The sequence below is a fragment of the Opisthocomus hoazin genome, chromosome 28 (assembly GCF_030867145.1).
Source record: "Opisthocomus hoazin isolate bOpiHoa1 chromosome 28, bOpiHoa1.hap1, whole genome shotgun sequence".
In the NCBI taxonomy this organism is placed as follows: domain Eukaryota; kingdom Metazoa; phylum Chordata; class Aves; order Opisthocomiformes; family Opisthocomidae; genus Opisthocomus; species Opisthocomus hoazin.
The window spans coordinates 3,509,457-3,528,994 of record NC_134441.1 but is presented as its reverse complement, the minus strand read 5'-3'; the positions used below and the strand labels follow the sequence as shown (position 1 = coordinate 3,528,994).

Here is a 19,538-nt window from a genome sequence, read left to right as displayed (position 1 = left end):
CTGACTTTGTGGCATGTGTCCCTTCCGAAAGGGACCAGCCCAGCCCTCGCGGGCCGGTTTCTCCAGGTGTGGAGGGTCAAGGTGGCCGTGTGCCGGCAGGGAAGGAGCTGTGCTGTGGGTCGTGGGAGCGGGCTGGCCAGGGGCTGGGGCAGCTCCTCCTGCCTGCACCGTCTGCCTGTACCTCCCTCCTCCAGGTAGTAGTTTCACCCAATTCCTCCTCCTCTTGGGAGTATTTATACGTGCAGAAAAAAGGCTCGGGTTTAATCAGCCCTGAGCCTTGACTTAACCTTCCCCGTTGTGTTTGCGTCGGCGGGGAGGGAAACAGCAGAACGGGTGCCACAAAGGTGCTGAGCCCCAAACCGGGCAGCGAGATGGCGAGGCGATGCCGAGTTCGGTGCCGCCGAGGGGGGGTTGCCAGGGCTCGGGGCACGCGTTGCCCGCCCTGGGGCTGCTGCTGGGCTCGGGGGCTCGTTTTGCCAGGACAGACCTTAGGGCTGTGAGTTGGTGGGGCTTTTTGTGGTCATCGGGGATCGCCCTGACGCTCTGCGTGTCTCCGCGCTGCGCTGCTGAGCCCTCGACCCAAGTTCTGCCGGCTGAGGCGCTTTCGGGGAGCGCGATTCCTGGCAGACGGGGACCCGCGGTGCTGGGGTGGCCCCGTGCTCCCCTGAGGGCAGGCACGTTTCCAAAACCCCCGCTCACTTCCTCATCCTGCCACCTCGTGAGAAGCTCCCGGTTTTGGCTTGGCCGGGACGGCAGAAGCCCGAAAAGGGAGCGGGAGAATAACTGTTTTCCCCTTCGACGGCTGCGTTTGCTCGTCGTGAGAGGAGGGAGATGCTGGAGGGGCCTGTCCTGCTTCACCCACGCAGCCTCTCGCACGCCGGCCTTTGCACCCCCGCGATGGTGAGTAGCGGTCTTGAGGCTGCTGAGCTTTGCCAGCACCCCAAACCCCTTTCTTTCCCTTTTCCCTGGGGTTTTGGGGAAAATTGTGGCGAGGTTTTACTTTGCTGGCAATCTGGGTTCAGCCCAGGCACGGCTTCCTGTAGGGGAGGTCGTGGGCGCGAGGTGACCCTGAGCCCCCGGGCTGAGCTGACCCCTGGCCTTGGGGGTTTGCTGCTGGGATCCCACTGAACGCGGCACCTCCTCCCCGAGCCGACCGCGTCGGGAAAACAGCCGGGATGGACTTAGGCTCCTCTCTAGCATCTGCGGCACCCACGGGCCCAAGCTTGGCTCGTAGAAGCGAGGGGCTGCTGTCAACCTGCACTGGTTTTAAGCAGCTCCACTTTCTTTTCCAGGCTTGGAGTCCCAGTTTCTCCGCTGCGGTGAGTCCAAGAAGGCCGAGACGCCCTTAGGGATGCGGCACCTCGCTCCCAGGGGCGGGGGCAGCTCCTCGGGGGAAGACTCGAGCTCCGTAGCCAGGTCCTCGCTCACCACCGCCGGTTCATGGTGCGTGTTGCGGCAGCAAAGCCCTCGGGGTACAGCCGGGGCGGGCTGCAGCGTGTGGAATCCCTTCCCGATGCCCAGGCTGGAGGATCCGCCAGCAGCTGGGTCCATGACGCCGCTTTTCCCAACAAGTCTAATGCGAAAAGCGTCACCGAGTGACCGATGCTGCCTGGGGCTCATTCTCCTTTTCCAATTTCTATCCCAAAGCTTTTCCTTTCCGTGGATCCAGCCAAAGCGGTCCTTCAAAGCTGACTTAGTGCTCCTGCTCCACCTGAAGCCGTAAGCATCTCTGGGACGCACTGGTGCCATGGTCCCCCTGCCCTTTCTGCCGTGAGGGGCGTGGGACGGCAGCGAGCAGGTGCGCTGCGGGGAGCAGCCACCACGAGCGAAGCGCCGAAGCCTTCGGGTCGTTCGCCGCGGCTTGACGGGAGCTCCTGGAGACGCTGCTGGGCTGGCTGGCGCTCGGACACGCGGCTGCTCCACGGAACGGCTGCGATTTCCCCCCAAAACTGAGGCAGAAAAGCACGTCCTTCCCCAGGGCGGCTCTGGAGGTAGGTGTCAGCCCACCCCCGTGGCATCACGGAATGCCGCTGGGGCTCCGTGCTCCGGGTGAGGATCCCCTTCAACCCTGCCCCGATCCCAGAACTCAAAACGCCGCCGGGTCGGGACCGTCCGGCCAGTTTCATGTCAGGCGCTGCCTCTGCAGCCAGCTCAGCCGCGAGCGGAGCATCCGGGGCCCCTCGCCGCAGCCCCAACCACCTAAAAAACCCCCAGAGCCCCGGACGGAGGTGACCTAATTAAAAACCAGAATGGTGTCACGGGGTGTGAGCCAGCCGAGCTCCCCGGCACGGCGGGATGGCAACAGCCATCGCCCGGCTCGGCCTTGCTCGCCGCATCACGCGAAACCGCGCTGGGGCACGGCGTCCCTAGCAAAACAGAAACCTCTGCAACGCGTTTCGCTCCTATTTATGTGTGTATATATATAATATATATTTTTTTATATATATATATATATATAAAACCTTGTGCTATTGGTAGTAAAGTCACCGGTGTAACGATGTCAGATACAAACAGCTCTAAAATCAAGAGTAAAAATCACGCGGTCCACATTTGTCTCCTCTCGGTCCCCTCGCCGCAGGCTGGGACGCGGTGACCGGCTCCGGCGGTGTCCCGGCCGGCTCCCTTCTCCGCAGGGCGAGGCTGGGAGCGCTACAGCTTGGCGTGACGGTGAAAGGCAGGCTCGTGCGCGGAGGCGTAGGGCGGTTGGCTGTGCCACGTCGCTGCCGGGTAGAGCCGGTGCCGCAGCGAGCTCTCGTAGGAGGCCGGGTAGTGCCCGGGGCCGGTGGCCAGCGGCCGGCACAGGTCGGAGGGCTGCGTGGAGGCGGCTACCAAGGGTCTGGGGAAAGCGGGGATGACGAAGGGGCTGACGGCGAGGGACGGTGCCGCTGGCACCCCGTGGGTTTTGAGGTGCTCCAACGGGTTGCCGAAGCTGGCGGGGAAATGCAGCATCGCTCCCTTGTAAACGTCCGGGGCGTAGCCGGGGCTGGCCACCACCGCCTTGGGTTTGGCCAACCTTGGCGAGCGGGTGCCCGTGTCCCTGCCCCCAGCCTCTGTGATGAAGGGGGAGACGGCACGCAGCTTGGCGCTGGGGCCGAAAGCCCCCTCTTCCTCCTCCTCCTGGCTGCGCTTGCCCCTCGGCACGGCGGGGGTGAAGCCGGCGCCGGGTGGCACCCAGCAGCCTTTGACGGCCGCTCGCCGGCTCTCCCCGCTCCACGGCCGCCCCGCTTTGCTCCGCAGGTCTTGGGGCTGCTCCGGCTCCTCGGGCCGCGACGGGAAGGTGGAAGGTGGCTCCAAAAAATCCCTCAAGCTGGAGAAGTACCCCCAGAGGGGATGGCAGGAGGGCTTCAGCCCCTCGCTGCGGTAGGCGTGGAAGTAGCCGGTGAAGACGGCGGGCACCGGAGCCCCGTCCCGCGGGCAGGGCTGGCTGTCCCTCCGGCCGGGGGATGCGCTGGGCACGGGTCCCACCTCGCTCCCGATGCTCGGAGCTGGATCCTGAGTTCCTGACAGCTCCGGGCTCCTCCGCTCAGCAGGGTGGGGGCCGGTGGCCGGCCGTGGGGGCTCAGCGCCGGGGCGTTTGTGGCAGGGCAAGGACTCGGCCTTGCTCACCTGAGCCAGCAGCTTCTTCTTGGCCAGCGGAGACATGATGGCGTGGTTGCCTTTGGGGCAGAAGCTGGAGAAAAGGCGCTTGTAGGGTTCGGTGTGGGTCCGGCAGGGGCTGGGACCCCGCCCTGAGGGGCTCGGTGTGGGGACAGCCGTGCTGGAGCATCTGTCCACTGCCTGGCCCTGCTCCGGGCCGTCCCTCGCCTCCTCGGTGCCGGCTGCCACCTCCGGCTTCGCCTTCTCCGGAGGAATCTGCGAGCAGAGCGGATTTGGGGTGGGGGGGTCAAGCTCTGCTGCAGCCCCGTGCTGGGGTCTCAGCCCCCTCCCCATCTTCGGCTGCTCCCAGCCACCCCCTGCCCTCCTGGCTCTCCCCCAGTACCCCCACCCGCTGCGGGGTTCCGGGGCTGCTCCCAAACCGGAGCCACAGCACCCGGGGGGAGTCTCGTACCTGCTCCCGGCCCTTCTCCTTCTTGGCCCTCCTGCTCTTCTCGCCCGGCTCGCCGCCCTTGGAGACCTTGTACTGCTTGCGGGGCTTGCTGGGGGGCAGCGGCTTGTCGTCCTCCCCCTTGAGATGCCGCACGTACGGGAGGACCAGCCTGCGGGGAGGGGAGCGGCAGTGAGAACCGGTGCCGTGGGGAGGGAAACTGAGGCACGGCGCAGGCGCCCCCCGGCCTCGTCCCCTACCTCTCGTAGTGCCGCCGGGTGCAGGTGGCTGCGCTGGTGCTGCCGGGGCTGCCCCCGAGCTCGTCGTAGACGTTCTTCCAGAGCCGGCGCCCCGTCACCTGCGGCGGGAGGGACGGGTCAGACCCCCGGCACCCCGGGGATGTCATCCCGGCACCCATGAGACATCCCAGCACCCCAGGGACGTCATCCTGGCACCCAGGGGACAACCTGCTACTCTGAGGACATCATCCCAGCATCCCAGGGACACCATCCTGGTGCCCACGGGACATTCTGACATCTCAGGGACATCATCCCAGCACCCATGGGACGTCCCAGCACCCCGGAGATATCATCCTGGCACCCATAGCACATCCTGGCACCCAGGAGCCATCATCCTGGCACCCAGGCACCATCCCAGCACCCCGAGAACATCATCCTGGCACTCCAAGGATGTCATTCTTGCACTCATGGGACATCCCAGCACCTCGGGAACATCATCCTGGCACCCACGGGACATCCTAGGGATGTCATCCTGGCACCCATGAGACATGCCGGCACTCTGAGGACATCATCGTGGCACCCTGGGTATATCCTGGCGCCCAGAGGACATCCCAGCACCCCAGGGAAACCATCCCAGCACCCTAGGGACATCCCAGCACCCCAGGGACACCATCCTGGCGAGCAGGGCACATCCTGGCACCCCAGGGACGTCATCCCGGCACCCATGGGATGTCCCAGCACTCCAAGGACATCTTCCTGGCACCCATGGGACATCGTGGCACTCAGAGGACATCATCCTGGCACCCCAGGGACACCATGCTGGTGCTCAGGGGGACATACCAGCACCCATGGGACATCCTGGCATCCCGGGGACGTCATCCCAGCACCCATCGGACATCCTGATGCCCAGGGGACATCCCGGCACCCACAGGACATCCCAGCACCCCCGGGATGTCATCCCAGCACCCTGGGGACGCTGCTCACCAGCTCGTAGGCTCCCAGCTTCTCCACAGCCTTGTAGATCTTCCAGAGGTTAACTGGAAAGACAGAGGAGACGCCGAGGCTCAGGGGGCCGCGGCGCTGGCCCCGGCCGCTGCTCCCGGCCCCGGCGCGGACGTACTCTGCTTGAAGCCGAGGTGGGGGATCCTCTCGATGGGCGTGCGTCGCTCCTTCATGAACTGGTAGAGGCTGACGAGGAAGGCTTCCTCCTCCTCTTTCTCACCGCCGGCTGGGGCTTCTTCCACCGGCTTCTCCCGCTCGGAGCCATCCTCCGGGCCGGGAGCCTCCTGCAGGGGGGACGCCGGGGTGAGAGGGAGCCGAAGGGGAAACTGAGGCAGCGCAAACCCCACTAAACCCCCTCCCCTTCACCATCCCCGCTGCCGCTCTGCAACCCAGCGGCACTTAACGAGCGCTCGGTTCGTTAGCCGGCAAGCCTGGGCCGCCGGCCAAGTTGGTCGGAGCGCTGGAACAGGGCGAGAAGGCGAGGAAACGGCTTCCAGGAAAACAGACGGGCAGAAATTCATCCCCCACCTCCCCCCCGCCGCCGCCGCCTTTCTCAGCTAAAAACGTTTCTCGTTTGTTTGTTCGACATTTTCCGGAGTTATAAAACTTGTTGCTATTTTTGGGCAAAGCAGCTGCTCCGCTCCCAAGTCCTTGTATTATTATTTTTATTCTTTTTTTTTTTTTTCTCCTTTTTGAATTCTTCTTTCTCTTCTTTCCAGGGCCGTGTTTTAACGGCCGAACTCTTTCTAAGCTCTTGGTGGGGGTTTTTTGGGGGGGGATTTTTACCTTTTCTGAAATAAAAAGCCGCTGGAGGGGCGGTCGAGCGTGGCCAAACTGATTTTTTTTTTTCCTAAATCTTCCCCCGATTTTTATTTTTTCCCCTGTTTTTTCCTAAAATAATTAGAAAAATCCATGATAGCGGGGGGCTCATCTCTCTCCCCTAAAAAAAGGGGGCGTTCCCCGCCCCCGATGCTGGGAAATTCACCCTCCTCTTCCTCACCCTCAGCAGCGAAAGGACTTTGTGGGTGTCCCCCCCAGAAAAAAATATGGGGGGGGGGGTGTTCAGTGTCCTCACCCCCCCCCGCAGAATAAAAGCTGGAGCGCGGCACTCACCGCTGGTTTGGGGTCTTGGGGGGTTTGTTGCTGCGCTGGGTTGTCTTCCATGGGGAGGGGGGTCGTCGTCGAGGGGTGCTGCAAGGAAAAATGGGGGGGGGAGAGTGAGAAACCCTAAATTGTTGCTTTTCTCCCCAAAATTAAGGGGAAAATAGGGTGATTTGGGCCGCGGCGTCGCCCGCCAGGCACCGAAATCGGCCAGACGATTTCGGTGCCTGGTGGGCGACGCCGCGGCCCAAAGCTCCCTGGGTGCTTCCCCCCCCCTTCCCCGAATTTAGTGGTCACCCCTACGTGGGCACCCCAAATCCCCCCCACCACTTTTTTTGGGGAAAAAACTGGAAAAAAAGGGAAAAAACCAGAAAAAGTGGAGGAAAAAAGAGGGAGTGCCACCTGGGGAAACTGAGGAACGGGGTGGGGGGGGTCCCCGCTCCCTTCCGTGCCCCCCCAACCCCACGCGAGACCCTTCCTTCCTCCCCCCCCCACGCCGATCCCGGTCCCGCTCACCCGCCGCCGCCGCGCCATGTGACCGCCGGTGAGGCCACGCCCCCCTCCCCGCCTATTGGGCGGCGCGGCCACGCCCCCCGGCAGCCGGCGCTGCCACGCGTGGACGTGGAGCTCTACGGGGGTGCACGTGCTGCGTGGGGTGGGGGGGAGTGGGTGCGGGGGGGGGCACATGCGTGAGTCAATGCGTGTGTTGGGGCGGTCACGCGTGGCCAGGGCGTGTTCACGGGTGGGCATCCACGCGCCGACACGTGTGTGCTACACGCGTGCACAGCAACATGCGTGTGCGTACGCGCCTCCGCGTCACCAGTGCACGTGGGTGCTGCTGGGCACACATGCGTACCCCGTGTGCCTGCCGGTACACGTGTGTGCAGCCAGTACATGCAAAGCACACGCATGGCCGTGCGTGTGCGGCCCCTCCACGCGTGCCCGGCCGTGATTTCACGGCTCCGGTTCGGTTCCCGGCACCGCCGAGGCGCTGACGCGATTTCCTCCCTTTCCGGCATCGCCGTGAGAACGCAGGAAACCGGGGCGCGGGGGGGGGGGGGAACACACGCGCACGGGGGGTTTTGGGGTGAAAAGCGGCCGGTTTGGGGGTCAGCAGCTCCGGTTGGCGCTCACGCGCGGGGCGAGCTGCGCGCCGGGGCGCCGGTGACACCCGGACCGTAATTCCTCGTTTACGGCGATGCTAATTAATTACCGGTGCCGTCAAGAAACCGTGGCGAACGCTGAGCCCGGCCAAACTCATCGCACCCCCCATGCGACCCCCTCGCCCGTACTCGCCACCGACGTCCCCCCGGCGACCCCAAACTTTGGCTGTTTAGGCCCAAAGTGGCGCGGCGGGCGGCGGAGCGCGGGCCGAGCGTTGCCGGCACGGGAACGGCGCCAGGCCGTGACGGCGGGTGAGTAACGGGCTGAAGTCATCCCTTCCCCGGGTGAAAACAACCCCTGACATCACCCGGCGTCGCGCCAGGGCCCCCGCCGCGCCGCGCCGCGCCGGGTGGGCACGCCGAGGGTCACCGCCGCCTTGGCGTGGGTCTCGCCATCCCGCCGGCGTTTTGGGCGTGGGGTCGCTTTCCCAGGCCTTGGCATGCGTTGAGTCGCGCCGGTCTCGGCTTGGCGGGGTGGCGAGGCGGGGTGATGGGGACCCCCTTTTTCTGCACCCCGCCAATCCCGGGACCCCCTGGGACCCCCGGTACTCACGGGCTCAGGAGGCGAAGGGCGAGCGGCTCATCGGCGCGGCCGGAGGAAGAGCTCTGCGGTTTTGCCGCGCGCCGGTGCCGCGTTGGGGCGTGAGTCATCTCCCACTCGGGGAAGTGGCGTGTGCGTGTGCGGGGGGGGGCTGGGGGGGGCTGAGTGGACGCCTTTGCGTGCGCCGTTGACTCGTTCGTTACCGGAACGAGCCGGCTTGTTGGGGGGTTCTCGCCCAGCGTCGCGCTGAATGACTCCGCCGGACTTTCCAACCCCCAGCGCGGCGAGGCGGCCGCGGTGCCATGGGGGGGTCCGGGGGACATGGCCAGGGGCCCGGTGACCGCCGTCGCCGTGGGGGTCTGGTCCCAGTCCCTCTCCCTGGGTGGCTTCGGCGGGCACCGATCCTGCCCGGCGTCGCTCGGGCGCTGGGTGCCGCTTCCCGGGACGCCGTCCCTTGTCCCCAGCGTGGGCACGGTGATGCCACCTGTAAGTGGGGGGCGATTGGAGGTGGGAGGTTGCTGGAGAGCACCCATGGGTGCTCAACCCCGTAGCACCCCCCCGAGAATCCCCCCCCCCCCAACCCCACTGCCAGCTTGTGAAAAAAAAAGAAAGAAAAATCCCCCGGTGACTCATTTTGGGCCAAAAGCTGGCGAAAGCAGAAGCTGGGGGGGGGGTGAAGGGGGTGGGTCAGAGGGGGCATCTGGCTCCTGTCCCCCCCCCCCCCCCCCCCCCCCGGGCTAGAAAAGGGGGCGAAGGAACCCGAGGGTGAGATTAACCCTTTCGTTCCAGGAACGCGCCCGCTCTCTGCTTCAGAAAAACGTAATTTAATGAAAAAGGGTGAAAAAACAACAGAAAAACCCCGCTTTGGTTTCTGTTCCCAGCTCCGGGCTCCGTTCGAGCAGAATGGGGGGGCCTGGAGCTGGGGGGAGGGGTTGGGGGGGTGCTGGGTCCTGCCTCAGTTTCCCCTTGCCCACGGCCCAGCTCTGCTCGCCTGGCTGGGAATATGTTTGATTTCAGGCTCCGGGGGGAGCTGAGCCCCCCGGGGTGGGATCCGCCCCCCACGGGCTCCGCTCCAGCAGCAGAGCCGGGAGAAGCTGCTCCCCGGGGGGGTGGGGGGTATTTTTCAACCCCCTGGAAGAGCTGCTGGAGGAAACGGGGAATTATTGAGGCTGAAGGACGCGGCTGGGGTGACAGCGGCCATCGGGGCGCTGAAAGGTGTCGGGGCTCAGCCAGCCGGCAAAGCCCGGGGCCGGCTGCTGCCAGGGGAGGGAGAGGAGGAGGAACAGGAGGGAGAGGAGGAGGAGAAGGACAAAAAGGAAAAGAAGAAGGAAGAAAAGGGGAATGAGATGGAGAAGGAGATGGGAAAGGAAATGGGAAAGCAGAAGGAAAAGGAGAAGGAAGAGGAGAAGGAATGAGAAGGAAAAGGGGAAGGAGAAGGAGGAGGAAAAGGAGAAGAAGGAAAAGCAGAAGAAGAAGGAAAAGGAGAAGAAAAAGGAGAAGGAGAAGGAAAATGAAGAAGAAGGAAGAAATAGAAAAGGAGAAGGAAAAGGAGAAGGAGGAAAAGCAGAAGCAGCAGCAGCAGAAGGAAAAGGAGAAGGAGAGGGAGAAGAAGGAGGTAAAGGAAAAGGAGAAGGAAGATGAGAAGAAGAAGGAGGAAATGGAGAAAGAGAAGGAAAAGGAGGAAGAGCAAAAGAAGCGGAAGAAGCAAAAGGACAAGGAGGAAAAGCAGAAGTGGAAGACGGAAAAGGAGAAGAAGGAGGAAATGGAGAAGGAAAAGGAGAAGAAGGAGGAAATGGAGAAGGAAATGGAGAAGGAAAAGGAGAAGGAAAAGGAGAACGAAAAGGAGAACGAAAAGGAGAAGGAGGAAATGGAGAAGGAAATGAAGAAGGAAAAGGAGAAGGAGGAAATGGAGAAGGAAAAGGAGAAGGAAAAGGAGAGCCGAAACCCGAAGCTGGGCTGCGGTGGGGTGCAGGTTCGGCAGCACCCGCGTCCCTTTGGTGTTGGTGATCTCACGGGGGTCTGGGGGGCTCTGGGGGTGCAGGACCCGCCAGCCCCCTCCTCCCGTGGGTGAAGCCCATCGGGTGCTGGTACAGAAAGGCGGCTCTGTTCCGAAGCCTGACACGACAAATGATGAATATAAAGCCATAAAATAGCTCCCTGGATTTAATTACCCCATGATTAACCCAAGTCATCACCGGGAAAACGGCCTCCTCGGGGGGAGCACACGTGAACCGAGCCCCCCAGCATCGGGGAGATGCTGCACCCACACCGGCACAGGGGGTAGGATTTCGGAGGTAAAACCACCCTGATTTTGGGGAGCAGCCAGATGCTTGTGGGTGCTGCTGCAGCACCCTGGGTGCTGGGGCCGGCACCAGGTGTCCCCCATCAGAGAGGGACCCCAACGCTTTGCCAGCGTGGTGGCACAGCTGAACCCCAGCCTGCCCAGGAGGGTTTAATTAGTGTTAATTAGTGGGGGCACTAATCAGGCTTAATGACCTCACCTGGGGCCTCCCAGCACCCAACGGGACCTATTTAAGCCCAGCCCAGGGATGGAGGCTGTGGGTGCTGAGCCCAACTGGGGCTGTGTAGGGATTTGTGGGGGTGTCTATGAGCATCCACAAAGGACCTTATATCTGCAGGGGGGTGCCTGGGAACCCCCATGTGCCCCCACATGTGGCTTTGGCAGGGGTGCAAGGGGTGCAGGCAGCACCTTTGGGTGAGCACCGACCCCTTCTCCCACCCCAAGAAGCCCTCAGAGGCAGGATGCAACCGGCATGGAGCACAGCATCTCCATTTCAGCACATCCTGCGTGGTCCGGGGCTGTGCTCAGCCCCTTCCTGCCCGCGGAGGAGGAAGAGCGAGGGCTGGGAAGGCTGCGAAGGCGCTTGGTGGAGGAGCTCCAGCCCAGCTGCCCCGGTTTTCTCTGCATGGAGGTGGCCCCATGGCTTTTCTCCGACGGCTTTTTGGCTTTTCGGAGAAGAAGAAGCCGCCGAGGCGGTGCGAGCGCGTCAGGCGCGACGTCGACCCCGAGGAGGCCTGGCTGGTGCTGGGCGAGCTGGGCGACGGCGCCTTCAGCAAGGTCTTTAAGGTAGGAGAGCACCCCAAAACACCGCCGGTGCCCCGAGGTTTCTACAAAGCTCTCTTTTGTCCCCGCTGCTGCCTCATGTTGGGCAGCTTCCGGCGTGCAAGAAGCCAAAAATCCTCTAAACAGCCCCAAATTTTTGGCAGAGGATGGTGGGGTCCTTGCCCGGTGCTGGCTCAGCCCATCCCCAGCCCTTGGCACGGGGAGAGCCCCCGGCTCCCGGCGCTGACCCGTTTGCCGGCGGGCGTTTTGCCCCCTTGGTTAGAGCGAGGGGGTCGAGACGGGGATGTTTTTCTCTGAAACCGCGGTGCGGAGCCCGAGCGCGACAGGAAACCCAAACTCGCCGCTCAGCGGAGCCGGGGCAGCAGCCGCCTTCCGGGTCGGGGCTGGTGGCGCGTGGCAGTGATGGTTCCCGTCCCGGCTGGGCTTGCCCTGGCCAAACCCATTCCCTCTCCGGCTGTTTTGGGGCAGCCAAATGCCTCGGCGTCACTCGCAGGATGGGGTTTTGCTGTGGAACCACCCAAAGGTCCTTGGGGGGGGTTTGCTGAGCCCCCACGGGGCTGTGTTGCATCCGTGGGGGGATGTAGCGTGCTGGAGCGTTCTGGGATGGAGCAGGATGGCACGGCCACACCGGGGCCACCTGCCCCTCAGCCCGGTTCCCTTCTACTTCCCAGCTCTGGGGACAGCGATGTCCCCACATCTGTCCTTGGCATTTGGCTCGGTGGCACCAAGCCCCCAGGGAGTGGTTCAACAGGTCCAAGCTTCCCCCTCGCTGAAAATCCCGGGGCTGCTGCTTTCGTCCCCCCGCGAGCTCCCGTGAAACCTCTCCCCCCCCAGGCGCAGAACAAGGCGACGGGGGCTTTGGCGGCCGCCAAGGTGATCGAGACCCCGAGCGAGGAGGAGCTGGAGGACTACGTGGTGGAGATCGAGATCTTGGCTTGCTGCGACCACCCCAACATCACCAAGCTGCTGGATGCGCTCTACTGGGACGGGCGGCTCTGGGTGAGCTGCGGAGGGTGCTGGTCCCCCCACCCCGGGCACGAACTGGGGTCCCAGTGGCATCTCAGGGCTGGGGGACTCGGTCTGGAGGGGACATGTTTGCAGACCAGGGTGGGCAATGTCTCCCTGCAGATCCTGGTGGAGTTTTGTCCTGGAGGGGCCGTGGATGCGGTGATTTTGGGTAAATAAATGTTTTTCCAGCTGGCCATCAGAGGGTTTGGGTTGGGTTCCCCAAATTTCACGTCGTGGAAGGGCGTTCTGGGCTTGCGCTGCATCGCCAGGAGGGAGGATGGGTTGGGGTACACCTTCCCCCGGGTACCCCCTGGCTTTTTGGGGGTGCTGGGCGGGAGGCATCGTTAGCGGCGGGGTTCGTTTGCGGTGCCGGCAGAGCTGGAGAAGGGGTTGACGGAGGAGCAGATCCGAGCGGCTTGCAAGCAGCTGCTGCTGGCGCTGCAGTACCTGCACGGCTGCAAGATCATCCACCGGGACGTGAAGGCTGGCAACGTCCTGCTCACCCTCGATGGGGACGTCAAGCTGGGTGAGCCCCGGGGGAGTCGGGGCCCTGCGGGGCGGAGGGAGGCCGGGAGTGAACCCCTGGGAGATGCTTTGCCCCAAGGATCTTCTCCAACCGCCGTTTTCTGCTCTGCAGCTGATTTTGGTGTCTCGGCCAAAAACTCCAGCACCGTCCAGCGCCGAGTGTCCTTCATCGGCACCCCGTACTGGTGGGTGTGGGGCAGAAATCCTTGGGGATGGTGGGATTTGGGAACGCAGGCAGGTGGGCTGGGTGTCCTGGGTGCTTGTAACCAGCTCCTCGACACCAGGAGCACCTCAAGAAACCAGATCGTTCCTCCTCCAGCCAACGCCGGCTCCAGAGTGGGCTTCTTGGCAGCATGAGGCTATGTATGGAGAGGACATGTGGGGTGCTGGTGGGTGCAAGCCCTCCTGGGAGCGCGTTGGAGGAGTTGGGGTTGAATCTCACTTCTGCCTGTAGGGTTGTCTCCGGAGGGAGTGGCACCTGGGTTTGGTTTCAGGGGGAGATACCAGCTGCTGGACCTCTTCCCTTCTCTCCCACGTGCAGGATGGCCCCGGAGGTGGTGCAGTGTGAGACGTCCAAGGAGAGCCCCTATGGCTACAAGGCTGACATCTGGTCACTGGGCATCACGCTGATCGAGATGGCCGAGATGGAGCCCCCCTACCATGAGCTGAACCCCCTCCGGGTGCTGCTGAAGATCGCCAAGTCCCAGCCGCCCACCCTGCGTCACACCAAGAGGTGGTGAGTCTCCGTGCAGAGGTGTCACTCCAACACTGGTGATAGTGGGAGAGGTGGTCCCGTGGGGCAGCTCCTGCTCGAAGCCACGTCCAGGCAGCTGGGATGGGCTCTTGGATCGTAAGTGATGCTGGTTGATTCCTCCAAGCCCAGCTCCAGAGGTGGCACCACGGGTTTCCCATCACACCGCTTTTGCTCGCAGGAGGTGACAGCAGTGGGGTGGGGACCTCCTGCCAAGGTGCTAGCAGAGCTTAGATGTCCCTAGCATCACCCCAAGCTCTGTGGGGCCCACAGTGGGGGTGACAGGGAGCTTCTGCCCTGTGCTCACGGGGACCATCCCACAGGTCTGAAGACTTCAAGGACTTCCTGAGGAAATCCTTGGAGAAGAGCCCTGAGGCGCGGTGGTCGGCCAGCCAGCTCCTGCAGGTGAGTAGCACCCATCGCCACCCGCCCAGGGTGGTGGGGCCCATGGGTGGTGCTGGCCCCGCTTACCTCCCATGCTCCAACCCCAGCACCCCTTCGTGGCGGGCATCTCCGACAAGCGGCCGCTCCGGGAGCTGGTGGCCGAAGCCCGGGCTGATGTGCTGGAGGAAGAGGATGAGCAGGAAGGCCCGGTCCCCTTGGTGCGTGAGTAGCAGCTGGCTGGGGTGCAAGATCCCTCTAACCCTTTCCACGAGCTCTTTGAGCCTCACCTCTTCTCCTGTTGTCCACCCCACAGCCTGGGCAGGAGCATGGAGAGTCCCCCTGCCCCCCGACGCCAGGGGCTCCCCTGGAGCATCACCCCCCAGACGCCGTGGGGAGCGTCCGCGAGGAGCTGGGCACCCTATCTGATGTCCAGGCAGTGGCAGAGCCCAAGACCAAGAGAGCGTCTGACTTCTTGAAGCAAATGAGGAGGAGGTCCTCACCTGACCCCGTGGGCTCCGTCAGGCTCCCTGCGAAGAGGCCGTCTGAGTTTCTGAAGCTGATGCGGCGCAGGTCGTTTTTTGGAGGGATGAAGTCCCAAGAAACAGCGAAGGAGCAGCGTCAGGCAGCGCCAAGTGCGTTGGAGATCATGGTGCTGGATGCTCCTCAAAGGACATCAGTTGCAGCAGAGGCAGGAGGAGAAGCTCACGGGTGTCGAGAGGAGGAGACCAGCCCTCTGGGGACCCCCTGCAATGTGGCTGAGCTCCCCTCGGGGCCACAGCAGGCAGGAGACCTTGCTGAACTGCGAGAGCTGAAGGCAGAGCGGGTTGGACCCAAGGAAGAGCCCCAGGAGGAAAGCCAACGTGCTGACACATCACTGGTGGCCAAAACACCCATGGAGGGACAGCTTGCAGCCCAACCAAGCCCCATTTTGACCCTCAAAAGTGACACAAAAAAGGAGTCAAGTAGAGAGCCTACTTGGAACTCACTGGCCCTGCCTCTACCCACGGATGGGGCCTGGCTCAGAGGCTCGGCTGTGGGGCAGCTGGTGGCAGCCCTGGACCTGTGGACCACGGGGACCAAACCCCAGAGCTTCAAGTCACTGGCAAAGCATCAGCACCAGGTTACTCAATCGTTGCTAGACCTGAAGGTTGATGTTGGCTCCACCAAGGCTGAAGATGGCCTTGGGAAGGATGGCAGTGGAGCAGGGAGGGCACCCATGGGACCTGAGGGTGCTGGAGAGCCTGGGGACACTGAGCTGGTGGAAGAGAGGGTGCCACAGGCTGAAGAATCGCTGACACCCAGTGTGATGGAGGAGGTAGTGGTGGGGTCAGACGTTCTCAAGGGGTGGCAGGTGCCTCTGGCTGGTCTGGGAGAGGCCGGAGAGAGGAACAACAGAGAGAGAAACTCAGCCGGGTGCGAGTCCATTGCTGGCCCCCTGGACGTGGTCAAGCGGGAGGTGGGGAGGAGTGAGGAGGAAGCCACAGACAAGGCTGAAACTGCTGGGGTGGAAGCATCTCCTGAGGAAGCCCTGGTGCCAGCAGAAATGAAATTGGAAGAGGATGCTGTCAAAGAGTGTTTGATTGGAAACTGTCAACTGGCGGGAGATGCAGCCAGCCTGGGGGAACCGATGCTGGCAGGAGAAGAACTGCAGGCAGCCTCTGCAGTATGTGCAGGAGAGGGACCTGCAAGTGAAGAGGCCCAAAGTTCAGCAGAGGATATGTCTCCTGTGGAGATCCCGGGGCCTGTTGAAGATGAAACAGAAGAGAAAATGGAAAACAGCCCCAGAGACGACCAGCCAGGAGCTGCTCATGGGAACGGCTGGAAAGGACAAGATGGAAATGATGGAGAGCTTGGAGAAGAAGGGGTGCAGGTTGCTCCAGCTTCTGAAGGGCCATCAAGAGATGGACCTGGAGAGGAGATGGGTGGCTTAGAGGGTCATGAAGCAGTGCCAGAGCCCCAGGAGGTCCTTGGTGGACATCCAAAAGCCACAAAGACCGTGAGCTTTGACGCTGCTCTTGTCCGCACCTCTTCCCAGGCGCGGGCAGTGTGGGAAGTAGGGAACACACCTGATCCATCCATCACGTCAAAGCAAGGAGAGGAGCCATCCCCTGTGGAAAACCCTGCAGACGTACAAGGTCCGAGAGCTCTCCCTGCAGCAGCGCAGCCTTTCTCCTCTGCTAGGGAAGACCAGCAGGTGAGAAGCTTGTGGGTAACGTGGCCATGTGAAGTTGCCCCCACCTTGCATGGGCTCCCATGTTGGGTTTACGTAGTTTTGGGCCATCTGAGCTCGAACTGTTGTTCCCGGTTGCAGGAACATGCCTCATTCCAAAGGATGGTCAAGAAAACCCGGAGGTTTGTGGTGGATGGGGAGGAGGTGAGCGTGACGACCGCCAGGACTGTCGGCAAGGCTGCGGCAAGGGATGAGATGGTACGCTCGGCTCGGTGAGTGATGCTGGTAGTGGAGGGGCCACTGGGCATCTTCCACCCATTGCTGGCTGAGGAGGACCACGGGTAAAGGAGAGAGGGTGCAGGAGGGAGAATGGGTCTGTGGGGCTCTGCAAAACACAAGTGCTTGACCTCCGGGCTTGGAAAACCCCTTTGCCTCCCTGGCCAGGGTCTACTCTGGCAGGAGACCATGAGCAAGCCCTTCCCTGCATCCTCAGCGCTGTGCAGCAGGGACGTGTGAGGAGCCAAAAGGTTGCTCAGCCCTGTATCTGGTGTGTCCAGCAGCCAGCTTATGGGAGAAGATCTTCCCCTCTTCTTTCCTCAAGGTCTCATGTCCCCCAAGGAGAGTAGGAAAGGATAAAGGGGGAGATGGAGGGGCAGCAACATCAGCTGAGCTTGGGAGCATGGCCACCACGGACCTAACAAGCATCCAATCTTGATTCTTGCTGGAGAAAAGTCTTCACCATGACGTTGCACCAGGGCTGAGCTGCTCGCTTCCTTTAGCCACCTACAAGTCAGCCATCTTGAGAGAGAGAGGTGCCTCCAGGGCCACCTTTGAGCCCCTCTCACCCCGATTCCCCAAACCTTTAGGCGCCAGGAGCTCCGTGAGCTGCGAGTGCTACAGAAGGAAGAACAGCGAGCTCAGAGCCAGCTGGAGCAGAAGCTCCACCAGCAGCGGGAGCAAATGTTTCGTCACATTGAGCAGGAGATGATGGTAACTGAGCCATCTTCCCTCGGTACCATACTATGGTCAGAGAAGGACGTGTGCGAAGGGGTGCTGGGGTCCTGCCGTGGGAGATGCCAGGGTCTGGGGGGGTTTGGTTGCTTTGGTGGCCACTTCTGGTCCCTGCAGCCTGGTTAACCCATATCTGCTGGCAGAGCAAGAAGGAGTTTTATGACCGGGAGGTGGAGAGCTTGGAGCGGCGCTACCAGCAGCTGAAGGAGCGCCAGGAGCTTGAGTACACCGTGAGGCTGCGAGATGAGGCCAAGCGCCTCAAGTCCCTCCAGGAGAAGGATTCTGGGAGGAGGATGCAAGAGCTCAAGGGCGATGGGAGAGAGGTGAGGGTCTGGGGCAGGTCCTGTGCCATCGGGAGCCTGGGGATCATCTGCCCTGGGTGCTGGGACCAAGCCCCTCTGTTGCTTGCCCCAGGAGCAGCGGTTCCTGCAGCAGCAACAGGAGGAACTCAATGCAGCCCTGCAGAAGGTGGTCCAGGAGCACAAGAAGAAGATGACATCCATCAACTGGGAGTGCATCAGCAAGATCCATAGCCTCAGGAGAGGTGCACTGGGCTGGGAGGAGGAGGGTAGAGGGTTCCTGGGGAGGGGAGCAGGGCATCTGGCTGGGGGTTTTTGGAGGTGGTCATGGTGCTGTGGTCTTGCCTGGCAGCCCGTGAATCGGTGGTGTGGAGCATGGAGCAGGGGCACCTGCAGGAGAAGTACCAGCTCTTCAGGCAGCAGGTGAAGGACCAGCATGCTCTGCAGAGGCAGCAGCTCCGCAAGCGCCACGAGAAGGTGAGGTGGGAACGGCTGGCAACGCTCCCCCAGCCCTGCGGGCTCCCGACCCCTCTGCTGGCTCACCCCCCTGCCCCTCTCCCAGGAGATGGAGAGGATGAACCGCTTCCACCAGCTCTTGCTGGAGGATCTGAGGAGCCAGCAGGTGCAGGAGCGGGCTCAGCTGCTGAAAAGCCAGCGCTGCGATGCCAAAATCCGCCTGGCCGTCTTCAAGGAGAACCTGAAGGTCCAGGAGGCTGACGGGGCCAAGCAGAGGGAGAGGGCCAAGCAGGTACAGGGACCTCTCCGGGGCCAACGAGGTTCCCCAGCAGAGTTTGGGGCAAGTACCCGAAAAGCTGTAAGCGATGGCTTTGAGGGGAAGGGGAGGGTGACGGGGGCTGTCCCCCGCGGCAGTTCCTGCAGCAGGAGGAGAAGCGGCAGCGAGCTGAGGCGCAGCAGCAGCAGGAGCAGCAGACGCAGCAGCTGCAGGAGCTGCAGCGGCAGCAGGCTGAGAACCTGGCAGAGCTGGAGCAGATGCAGGTACCGGGGACCATAAAACTGCCCGCACCCCTGCTACCTCTCCTGGAGCACCTTCCTTCCCATTTCCACCTCTCCTCTGCCAGAGCGAGAAGATGGACCTCTTGGCAGAGCAGGAGAGGAGGCAGCTGGGGCGGTTGGACCAGGAGCACACCATGGAGCTCAGCGAGTGGAAGCAACGGCTGGCTGTGCGCAAGGAGGTGAGTGGTCCCGCAGCCCGAAGCACCTCGCGGGCTGTGGAGGGCTGTTCTCCCTGCTGCCAGCCCACGGGATGTGGCAGTGCTGCTTATCTTCTCCAGATGTTGGAGGAGGAGCTGGGGAACTCGCTGCCGGTGCGGCAGCGAGAAAGGCTGCACGGCCCCAACAGCAGCAACAGGATCAGCCGCTTCTTCCACCTCCCCTCCTGACACTATGCCACGGATTACCGGGGAGCGAGGGGCAGGCAGCTGCCCCGGGACTGGTCCCACGGCTCTTCTGGGACATGGGACTGGAGGATCTCAAAGGCAACGCGAGCGGTGGCTGCCCCGGGGGTGCTGAGCCACGGGGCTGAGCGGCCGAGCAGGATGTGGTACGGATCCCGGGGGTGGCAGGCATGGGCTCGTCCAAGCCCACCCTTGCTGTGCTGGAGGGGCTGTGGTGAAGCGGGTGCTGCCCCCCCAAATCGCCCCAGTAGCCCCTTGAGAAAGTCTCCACTGGGACCAGTCTCCCACTGGTCTCCAAGCTGTGGATACCAGGGGGTTGCTGGCACTTCCCGTGCGGATCTCCCCTCCACTGAATTGTAAAAGGAAATAGATACTTTCTTTGTAAAGAAAGTCCCTGTTTGTGACTATTTTACTTAATAATGCTCATCTCGCGCCCCACCAGCGGGTCCTGTGGCCAGCTCTGGGGGAGGGGGTCCTGTGCCCAGCCTCTGCCCGAGGGACGATGCCCATGGGGCCAGAGCTGGCAGCACTGGAGCCAGGTCTAAGCTCCACCAACCTCCACAGAGCTGATGCCCACCCACCTCGTCAGGGCCCCGAGGGCACCAGTAATGCCCTGATGGCCTTGGCCCTCACCCATGGCCCAGGAGCTCTACTGAAGCTCAGTTCCAGGGCCTCAGTCCCTGCCTGAGCCGCACTGGGAGCGGCAGTCTCCCTGCCTCATCGCCCATCCTGACCCGCAGAGCAACTTCCCGGCTTGAGCTTGGACCTGCTTCAGCATCATGAACTTGCCTGGTGATTTCGGCTCTTGGTTGAACCTGGC

The 19,538-nt window shown here is 62.7% G+C and overlaps 2 protein-coding genes across 4 annotated transcripts; one reads left to right on the top strand and one right to left on the bottom strand.

Moving 5' to 3' along the window:
* Positions 1 to 2,400: 2,400 nt before the first annotated feature.
* Positions 2,401 to 8,164, bottom strand: ARID5A (AT-rich interaction domain 5A). The gene is made up of 7 exons (XM_075444527.1): positions 8,083 to 8,164; positions 6,379 to 6,456; positions 5,384 to 5,549; positions 5,248 to 5,300; positions 4,285 to 4,382; positions 4,049 to 4,196; positions 2,401 to 3,852 (listed from the first exon to the last, which is right to left on the bottom strand). Exons 2-7 carry the CDS (start codon positions 6,427 to 6,429, stop codon positions 2,650 to 2,652), a joined length of 1,719 nt encoding a protein of 572 aa, XP_075300642.1. The 5' UTR covers positions 6,430 to 6,456; positions 8,083 to 8,164; the 3' UTR covers positions 2,401 to 2,649.
* Positions 8,165 to 10,811: 2,647 nt separating this feature from the next.
* LOC104338081 (STE20-like serine/threonine-protein kinase) lies at positions 10,812 to 19,073 on the top strand. Of its 3 annotated transcripts, XM_075444522.1 has the most exons (18): positions 10,812 to 11,158; positions 11,990 to 12,154; positions 12,284 to 12,332; positions 12,540 to 12,689; positions 12,801 to 12,873; positions 13,230 to 13,424; positions 13,763 to 13,844; positions 13,931 to 14,041; positions 14,137 to 16,017; positions 16,135 to 16,265; positions 16,860 to 16,983; positions 17,148 to 17,327; positions 17,419 to 17,548; positions 17,656 to 17,780; positions 17,866 to 18,051; positions 18,174 to 18,299; positions 18,383 to 18,496; positions 18,596 to 19,073. In XM_075444522.1, exons 1-18 carry the CDS (start codon positions 11,012 to 11,014, stop codon positions 18,701 to 18,703), a joined length of 4,077 nt encoding a protein of 1,358 aa, XP_075300637.1. In that variant the 5' UTR covers positions 10,812 to 11,011; the 3' UTR covers positions 18,704 to 19,073. The 3 variants fall into 3 exon arrangements, with proteins under 3 accessions (XP_075300637.1, XP_075300634.1, XP_075300635.1); XM_075444519.1 differs by lacking the exon at positions 10,812 to 11,158 and having other exon boundaries at positions 11,234 to 12,154; XM_075444520.1 differs by lacking the exons at positions 10,812 to 11,158; positions 16,860 to 16,983; positions 17,419 to 17,548; ... (3 more) ...; positions 18,383 to 18,496; positions 18,596 to 19,073 and having other exon boundaries at positions 11,234 to 12,154; positions 17,148 to 17,293.
* The last annotated feature ends 465 nt before the right edge of the window (positions 19,074 to 19,538 follow it).

Coding starts and splice junctions, on each gene's coding strand:
- ARID5A (XM_075444527.1), bottom strand. CDS start 6,429: ATGGAAGACAACCCAGCGCAGCAACAAACCCCCCAAGACCCCAAACCA. Junction 4,383..5,247: donor AGCTGGGAGCCTACGAGCTG/GTGAGCAGCGTC, acceptor CTCCCGCCGCAG/GTGACGGGGCGCCGGCTCTG. Junction 3,853..4,048: donor AGGAGAAGGGCCGGGAGCAG/GTACGAGACTCC, acceptor CTCTGCTCGCAG/ATTCCTCCGGAGAAGGCGAA.
- LOC104338081 (XM_075444519.1), top strand. CDS start 11,558: ATGGTTCCCGTCCCGGCTGGGCTTGCCCTGGCCAAACCCATTCCCTCT. Junction 16,018..16,134: donor CTGCTAGGGAAGACCAGCAG/GTGAGAAGCTTG, acceptor TCCCGGTTGCAG/GAACATGCCTCATTCCAAAG. Junction 16,984..17,147: donor ACATTGAGCAGGAGATGATG/GTAACTGAGCCA, acceptor ATCTGCTGGCAG/AGCAAGAAGGAGTTTTATGA.